The sequence below is a fragment of the Rosa rugosa genome, chromosome 1, assembly GCF_958449725.1.
Source record: "Rosa rugosa chromosome 1, drRosRugo1.1, whole genome shotgun sequence".
Lineage (NCBI taxonomy): Eukaryota > Viridiplantae > Streptophyta > Magnoliopsida > Rosales > Rosaceae > Rosa > Rosa rugosa.
In genome coordinates, this window is record NC_084820.1 from 57198928 (window position 1) to 57208312 (window position 9385).

The window sequence follows — 9385 nt, forward strand, 5'->3', positions numbered from 1 at the left end:
TTGCTACCTCACTTCAATAAAAAAAAAAAAAAAAAAAACTACAATTATTTAACATGGTTTAAAATAAAGACCCATATATAGTTTGAAATGCTAACAATGGATTTTGGCCAAAATAACAATATTTTCCAACATAATAATCTCAATAATATAGGGGATCATTCTCTAACATAACTTTTTTGCTAGTGATGTTTATTAGCTCCGTTGATTTGGAACCCTCTTTCTCACTATCTCTCCATCAGGCTCCTGGTGCAGCCCGTACTGCAGCCTGGTTATGAATCTCATCATCTTTCTCAGCCTGCAGCCTCTTCCTCATTTTTTCTCTTATATCTCTAAAATAACAACAAGTGTTCAACTTTGATACAAAATATATTTTATACATGTATTAGACGCGAAATTTAGTTTAAGATAGAAGGAAAACAAAAGAAAGTCCACTAACCTGCAACGGGGCACATAGCACTCATCTTCTTTTCAAGACAGAGCATGGTGATAAAGGAGAAGCCACATCTTCTTACAGAGAAGACAACCTCCTGGTACACGAACTTGGCATCGACTTCCATGAAGGAGAAGCGCATAGACCCGACGACAATTGGGGTACTGACATTGCTTGAAAGGACATCGCACTGCATGTGCTACGGCATTTATGACCTCATGGGGAAGCATTTTCCTAAGATCGATCATGCAATAAAAGACCAAACAAAGATATATAATATGCACGGAGTATGGTAATTAGTATAACCAGAGAAGTAGTGATTACTGAAATTAAGCAGCAATTGATGAACTTCTAAAACACAAACTATAATTGAAACTTCTCTAAGGAGGAATAACTAAGCTAGGTCTGACTTTTGATCGATCATGAGTAGATAGTTAGATACGTTTTAGGGTTTTTATATGTAAGTAGAGAGGTGGGTGGGTAGTGCGACGTAGTTAGCTAAGGATCAAACCTATAAATTTTTTTTTTTGGTCCATGGCCCAAAAGAACAAAATTAGGCTAAAAGTACAAAAATAAAAACAAACGGACCAGATGGCGCGGGAGATAGGAACCCGCGCCATCTGAGTACCTCTACCTCTGAGCGGGAGGGAATAGTGTATCTGTGAACTTACCCACTTCTGTACACAGCTTAGATACTGAAATTACCGACTGGGTTAAAGCCGCGACTGTAAATTCTGCACTGCTGAGCAGAGCAGTAGCCGCAGCTGAAATGGAACCCCAATCAGCAGAGAGCTCCACCACCGCCCTGTTCCGGCTGCTCTTCCCATCCTCGAAAGCCGGGTCACTGATCGGCAAACTGGGCTCCGTCCCCGGCGCCAAGGTCCAATTCGATTACCCGACCCACGGCGACGAATGCGTCGTTGTCATCCTCGCCGACCCGAATCCCCAATCCCCAGACGGATCGCCCGCCCAGCAGGCCCTGGTTAGGGTTTTCAAGAGGATGGTGGATGAATTGGGCCAACCCGAAAACGGTAACGGGTCGGTTTGCTGCTGCAGGTTGTTGATTGGGAGTGGCCAGGCTGGGTGTGTGCTTGGGAGAGGAGGGAAGGTGGTGGAGAAGATGAGGCAGGACAGTGGGGCCCAAGTTAGAGTCTTTCCCAGAGATCAGATCCCGCCCTGTGCTTCTGCCGGAGATGAGTTGATTCAGGTAATGCTCTTTTGAACTTTCATGGTCCGGCAAATCATTAATGTGGCTGATCAATTAGTTATTGTTTATGTGATCATTTTGGTTTAAGTCGAGTTTATCGTTTTAGTAGGATTTATGGAATGAGTTTCCTGAAATGGTGTTATGAGGACCTGGAATAACAGAAGAGTCACTTGTGTAGAAGGCTCAGTGGCTCGTACCACCTTAGAATGATAAATGGGTACGTAATGCTGGTGTGATACAGTAACCACTCAAAGAACATAGTCCCACCAATACTGAAAACTGAAAAGAAGATGTCTGACCGAAGTTATTCTCAACAGAATAATGTGCTAGGTTCTCATGTGTTCACCTCATTACCTGAACCATGATCCATGGATCTTTAATAAGGGTGCGTTGACATGTTGTTCCCTAAGTTTTGCTTCTTGTATGACTGTGAAGGAGTTATGTTGTGAAGCGCACCTGCATTTCATTGGTCTATAGCATTTGCAATGTGAACCACTGGTAAAACTAGGCACAAAGTGTGTTTGGTAGCACCTGCATTTTTTTTCTTTTCTTTTCTTGTCTAAGATGGTAGGACTGCTCAAGATTAGAATATTCATTAAATGAAAGGGTAAACAAAAACAAAAGCAGGCAACACTTGCTAAAAAAGAGCACACTGCACATAATGTGGGGTGCAGATGACTTGTTTGTTTCTGTTGTGCTAATTGCATTACTTAAGGCCATATGCGGGTGGATTTGATGTGCAGATAACAGGAGACTTTTCAGCTGTGAAGAAAGCACTTCTGTCTGTTTCTGGTTGCCTTCTGGATAATGCTAAGGTAGATGCAACCAACTCTAGCGCTACCAAAGTTTCTGGGGGGTCGATCCATGGAACTGGTATGCCTGCACAAGTTGACTCTGTTCCTCATCGGGGTTTTGTGTCTAGCTTTAATGCTGTAGATTATCAGTCCAGGAGTTACTCTTCTAATTCTGCGCCAGATAACAGCAGTCAACGAATGGCTATGGAAGAAGAGGTGGTATTTAAGTTGTTATGCCAACATGATAAGGTTGGTAGTCTGATAGGGAAAGGTGGCTCCATTATACGAACTTTTCAAAGTGAAACAGGTGCATCTATCAAGATTGTTGATGCTGCACCTGATTCGGATGAGCGGGTTGTTGTCATATCTGCACAAGAGGTATGAGAAGTCAACTAACTGGGTTTGCCTTGCCATTTTACTAGTACTGGCGGAAGCAATACAGCAGTACATTGCTTTCTGTCAGCCTTTACACTATTTATTGTTTGATTTCTTATTTTAAGGAATAAAGTAAAAAGAACAACAAAACCAAAGTCTATCCAAGTTTAAGGTTGTGATGTTTTGCAGAATCCTGAGCAAAATTATTCCCCCGCACAAGAAGCTGTTATGCGTGTGCATCATCGAATTGCGGAGATTGGATTTGAACCTGGTGCTGCAGTAGTGGCTAGGCTCCTCCTACATCCACAGCAGATAGGTTGTTTATTGGGTAAAGGAGGTTTCATTATTAATGAAATGAGGCGAGCTACTGGTGCTAGTATTAGGATTTTTCCAAAAGAACAAGTTCAGAAATCTGCTTACCACCATGATGACGTTGTACAGGTAGCTTGTACTTATATTCGCAGATGGACTGCAGGTCTTATTCTTGCTAAAATAGCTATTAAGATAATACCTTGGTGATTTTTGGCAGGTTATTGGAAGCTTGCAGTCTGTACAGGATGCACTCTTTCATATCACAAGTAGGATTCGTGAAGCCATATTCCCAATGAAACAATCATATCCAAATTTTGGTGTCCCACCGTACATGTCTTCATTTCCTGAGATGCCTCCCCCCTCATTTAGACCGAGGCATAATTCAACCTCCCCTGGTGCGTATCCTTCACCTGTTGGATTCCATCATGGAATGGATCATTCTGCTTTTCGATCCCAACCTCCAGACCACCAGTCCCCATTTTCACATGGGGATCACAGTGGTCTATCTCACATGGACCGAGTTCCATATTCTTATGGTGGTGAGCGTCCAGGACATGGTCCGGCATTTGAGAGATCTTCTCCAAGAGCGTGGACTCCCCAGGTTAGTGCCTAGTACTTTTGAAAACCTGATACTTAACCTATCATGGAGGGAATTTTGACCTATCGTTATAATTGTCTAATGTTTTAGTCAAACTTTTTTTTTTTCTTTTTTTCCTTTGGTTTTTTGGTTGTGGATTTTTCTAGGGAGTAAGCTCTGGAAACCTAAGGGAAATTGGAGATGCTAATTTGGGCTTGGCTCCAAGGAGTGGGTCTCTACGAAGGTACTATCTCGTGGCCTATGGAAATAACATTTTGCTGCTGTGTCTTTATGATTAGCTATAGGTGCACCCACATGCTGACAGCATGTTTATGATGCTTGCCATTTTTATCTTGTGAATTCAGTAATTTGTCGTTGTAGTGGGGAATATTGTGCTAAACTCAGTAAACATGAATGTGGATGGTTGTGGAAATAATGGATCATTGTGCATTTGTGCCATTATTTTCTTTCAAAAATGTTAGATGAACTTGACTGGAATTACTAACTTCTGCAAATTTGAGCAGCGGCTGTCAACCACCTCAGTTAACCAGCACAACCATCGAGATCATGATTCCTCAAGCATTCATGACTCACGTTTATGGAGAGAACAACAGTAATCTGAATCAGATTCGGCAGGTAGGTTTACACGTCGTGTTATTACTTTATAGTTTATACTGTGACAGACAGAATTGGTAATGAGCCGCGGATTTATTTTTAATATGCGCTTTTTCATGGATATTTCGTCTCAGATATCAGGTGCAAATTTAGTTGTTCATGATTCAAAACCCGGATCTTTGGAAACCCAAGTTGTAGTATCCGGATCCCCAGATAAAACACATGCTGCTCAGAGCCTTATCCATGGTTTCATCCTTTGTGGTCAGACACAAGTCTGACAATCTTTTAATCTGTTTATATTCAAGGGGCCATGATCATAGAAGAATGGACTGGATATGAATTTTTCCTCCTTCACAACGGCTAATCATCACACCACTTCCCATCGTATAGTTTATATCATTCTCAGTCTTGTACTGTTCATAGCATTTTATTAGTCTGATTGAAATTCACTTGTGTTGATTAGCACCTAAAGGCAATGATATCCAGAGCTTATCCCCATTTTCTTGGGTAATACTAGCAGAGACGCTCTCATTTTCTTTAGCTTCATGAATTGCATTTTGGAGACTTGACCTCCCGATTTGTTGTTCTTGTAAAGGATCACGGTCGCCTGTCTCAACTTGCCCACTTGGGGTACCTTGTATATTTGTTGTTGCACCTGTAACTACCTGATTAGTGTCACTTGGCATAGCTAATGGCTTTGAAGCTAGACAAGTTGCTACTACACCCGTGTTGGGTAGCTAAGATCACTCTTTGGTAAAGAGGAGTTTCAACAGCAAATACTTCGTTCATACACGGATTGATGAACACTCAACCGTTTAACTTGCTCCTTCCTTCCTTTGTTATATCATCTGCAGGAACATGGGGAGGAAAATGACATTGGGATTCTGAGGAGCTTCCACAAAAATACAGGGATAGATGATCCCTTCATATGCGAAAAAATTCACTTCAATTTTATTCTTTGTTCTTGTATGAAAATGAGAAGACGTGTTACATGAGGACTGTAGGAAACCGCACTGACAATACTGAGATGCAAATAGATCAACTCCTTTATATCTTGTTTTAAAGGAAAAAGGAAGTTGTGTTCCATCTATTGCTTGCCTTTTCGTGTGTTCTTCAACGATAAGAGTGTGCCAACCCATAGTATTGGCATTGGTTCCTCCGTAAAAGCTTGAATCACATCAAGAACCACATGGGCTTGCGTCTCTGCTGAAATAGGTTGGTCTGAAATCGGAACAACTGGCTTAAAAACAAGGGTTTTTGTCCATTTACCCCATTTCTAGAGATTTTTTTCCCACTAATCCTATTGAGTTTTTTTAATTCTCTCTTACCCAATACACTCTAAGGTAGTCTTCCCTAATACCCCATTAAGATTTTTTTTTTGTTTAAAAATTTTTTTTAATACCATTTTACCCCTCACCCCTTATTTACTTAGAGAGAGAGAGAGAGAGAGAGAAAATAGAAGAGAGAGGAACCATAGGAGACTTCGGCGGAATCCGGCCAACTTTTGCCGGATTCCGGTCACCGGTCGCAGGATTCCGGCCAACTTTCGCCGGATTTCTGTCACCGGTCGCCGGATTCCGGTCACCTGCCGTCGCCCACCGGATTTTTTCTGAAAACCTCTATTGCCCTCCAATAGAGGGGCAATAGAGGTCTATTGCCCCTTAATAGACGTCTATTGCCCCACTAGTCTATTGCCCCTCAATAGACGTCTATTGCCCCCTAATAGACATCTATTAACCACGTATTGCTCCTCAATAGACGTCTATTGCCCCCTAATAGAACTTTCGGTAGCCGGAATGAGAACTAATTTTTCTAAGATTAGACAAATAAAACTTTGATTAAAGAAAAAAATGAGGTAATTACATCAATTCAAAACATATATGGCCCCCCAATAGACGTCTATTGCCCTCCAATAGAACTTTTAGTCGCCGAAATGGGAACTAATCTCCCTAAATTTAGACAAATAAAACTTTAATTAAAGAAACAAAAAATGAGATTACATCAATTCAAAACGTCTATTGCCCTCCAATAGATGTCTATTGCCCCCCAATAGACGTCTATTGCCCTAATAAAAATTTTCTTTCTTTCTTTCTGGGCCTTCTGCCCCATTACAAATACAGCCTTAAAATTGTTTGCTGCCTGAATTCACATAATGATACACTTTTCCTTGGGCTTTTTAGGTCTTGGAGAAGAGAATGTTGTAAAAGTTCTGACATTATGTCTTGGCCCCAGCAAATTTTGAATTGTTGCCGTTAGATTTATATTGCAATACTGGAAAGAAAAATCCAAGTAAAACAAACATGCCATGATTTATAGCAGTCCAATCATAAAGCAGAGAAAACATACTACTAGACAATAAAAATAAAAAAAATGGTCAACGGTACTAGGCAGAACGGTAATGTGAAAGTGGTGGGTTAGTACCCCTAGGTTTCTCTGGACTATTGGGTTGTTTGTTTTAGCCAAGGACGATTTTGGCCTTCTTCCCTCCAGAGAAGAATAATTGCTTTTGAGAATCAAAGTCGAGTGATGAAAACCCATATTATTAACTGATATCACCATAACTGCTAGCAGAAAGCAGTTTGATCTTTCTCGAAAGTAAAGCAATTAGGTCGAACAGCAGATGATTAAGAAAGAACTTCTACCTGGGAACCTGTGACCATCCTTGGATTCGACTCCGGCCGGTCACCGAAGCAAATCTGCTGTCGCCGGAGCTCGAGGCTGAAACGATGGCGGCTGGTGGTTCTGCAAAACGAAGCTGAGGTCCTCCGCCGGATCGGATCCTCGCCGGATAGCGTTCCACAAAACGATGGTGGCTGGTGGTTTTGCATCGTCGACGAGGCCGATCGGAGCAGCAACGACGATTTCTTCCAAAACGATCGGAGCAGAGGCCTGAATCGTCGTCTACGAGGCCGGTGTCTAGAGAGAGAGAGAGAGGCGTTTTGGTTTCATAGAGAGAGAAGGGGAGAGTCAGGAGAGAGAGATCGAAGGGAGGAGAGAGATAGAGAGTGGCAGTAGCTGTAGTTATGTAATTAGGAAGCGGGCAGAATAGTAATTTCAATTTAAATTGGGTTAGTGGGAATAAAAATCTGTTGCTGGGGTAAGTAGGATAACTTTGGCTTATTTTGGGGCTTTTGGTCAAGATTTGTGTAGAACGCCTCCAAAGAGCAGAAAGCAAACCCTCGAGTGCATCAGTTTTTTAAGTGGTGTAACCCTTGCGCAACAACAATTGACCAATTAGGTTAGTTCTGAAAAGCTTCAATTGCTCATGGTAAAGAGCTTCATTGATCTTAACGTAAGTTTTATCTCCACGGACAACAGGGCCAAGCAATTAGCTGAGAGGAAGTGAAGATTCAGTCGAGTCTGAAAGAACATGTTCGCGTCTTTGGGGCTGGTGGAGGAGATGATGAAGCCGCCACTGCCAGAACTTGATCTTAGGGGGGAAGCCTTCAGAACTTCCCTCTAAGTCCGAACAAGAATTAGTTTTCTTTACATATATGGAGTCCAGATTTCAACAGGAGTCCCATCCCACAAGAAAGTTCTCCATGCACACACCTGTATAAAGATCTTAACCATTTGAAATTACACACGTTTCTTCTTAACCCTATATCGAGTGATCCAATTGACCGTACATTTCGTTAAAATTGAGTGCAAACTCTTCTTGTCCGAGCAAATTCGGTGATGAAGATCTTCATGGTAGACGAAGCCTTTCAAGAAAGTGATATGGTGTCGTGATTTGATACGCCGCAAGTCCAAAACAATCTTCACTAGCAAACAATATAAGTCAGAAAAAGGAGGAGGAGGAGAAGAAGGAGCAAAAGAAGAAGAAGAAGCAGAAGAAGAACAAGGAGGAGAAGGAGGAGAAGATGAAGAAGTAGCAAAAGAAGAAGAAGAACAAGAACAAAGAGGAGAAGGAGGAGAAGATGAAGAAGAAGCAGGAGGAGGAGGAGGAGGAGGTAAGGACAGGAGTTTCAAGGAACTCCCAGATGACGTCATGCAACTGATTCTGCACCGACTGCCCCTATCAGATTATCTTCATTGTCGTGGCGTAAGCCTTTATTGGCGAGCAGCAATTAACAGCAAGCGTTGGCTTCCTCCTGCTCATCAACTCCCATGGATTTTAAACTGTTCTAGTACAGCAGCATGCATGAAAACATTCTACATCAAAATAGATGATGACTACTTGTTCATAAGCGATCGGAAAATTTGCAAACCAAAAGACATCACAGTCTGGAATTGTGTTGGATTAATTGAGGGATGATTGATCATGGGTACTAGAAGAACAGATGCTAACATCTTCTTCTTCTTCTTGAATCTAGTATCAGGTGCTCAAGTTATGCTCCCATCACATTCCACCCCCAATTTCTTCCCGAGAGAAAAAGTAGTAGCCTCTTCAGTACCAACGACAACAAAGTTGCAGCCACAGCAGCGGAGCTGTTATGTGACCTACCTTCACCTTCAAGAAAAAGGTCGTTTGGCCTATTGCACGCCCACTGATAAATCATGGACCTTCATTGAAGCTCTAGAATTTTCGGATGTAGAAATAGTTGATGGGAAATTATATGCTGTAGGTAGCCACGTATTAGAGTTTTTGATGGTGTTTGACATCCATTTAGATTCCAATGACAACAGACTTCATACCCACACATCAGAAAGGTTGGTTACTGTTAGTATAGGTTTGATGTATGTTGGCATTCCTAATACAAAAGCTAGAATCATGGGTCTGCTAGAGTTATCAAGTGTAAATTGGAAGAGATATATGGTCATACAATGCTCCAGCTGACTCTTCGAAGCACTCCAGGTAAGAGCATATGCATTTGCATTTCATAAAGGTCAACCTACATGCATACTGGGATTGCAATCTGTTCTGCAATCCCTGTCAGGTCAGGTCGTTGGATATTGTTTCTTCTTTTTCACGTTTTGTGCGCATTCATTAGTTGAGTCTTAAAAGGATATTTCTCTACATGATTTGATCTGTTAAGTCTTATCGTCTTTATTAAGGATAGAATCATGTTTACTTGTTGAATATCTTTTTATGATTTGTTCCTTCCATATTAGGAGTCAATTAGGTTTTGGAG

General features: G+C 41.6%; 1 protein-coding gene across 1 annotated transcript; it reads left to right on the forward strand.

Annotated features, from left to right (window-relative positions):
- Window positions 1–1035: 1035 nt before the first annotated feature.
- LOC133725620 (RNA-binding KH domain-containing protein RCF3) lies at window positions 1036–4854 on the forward strand. Its single transcript, XM_062152954.1, has 7 exons — window positions 1036–1637; window positions 2381–2809; window positions 2996–3247; window positions 3336–3719; window positions 3863–3939; window positions 4220–4331; window positions 4445–4854. Exons 1-7 carry the CDS (start codon window positions 1200–1202, stop codon window positions 4586–4588), a joined length of 1836 nt encoding a protein of 611 aa, XP_062008938.1. The 5' UTR covers window positions 1036–1199; the 3' UTR covers window positions 4589–4854.
- Window positions 4855–9385: the final 4531 nt, after the last annotated feature.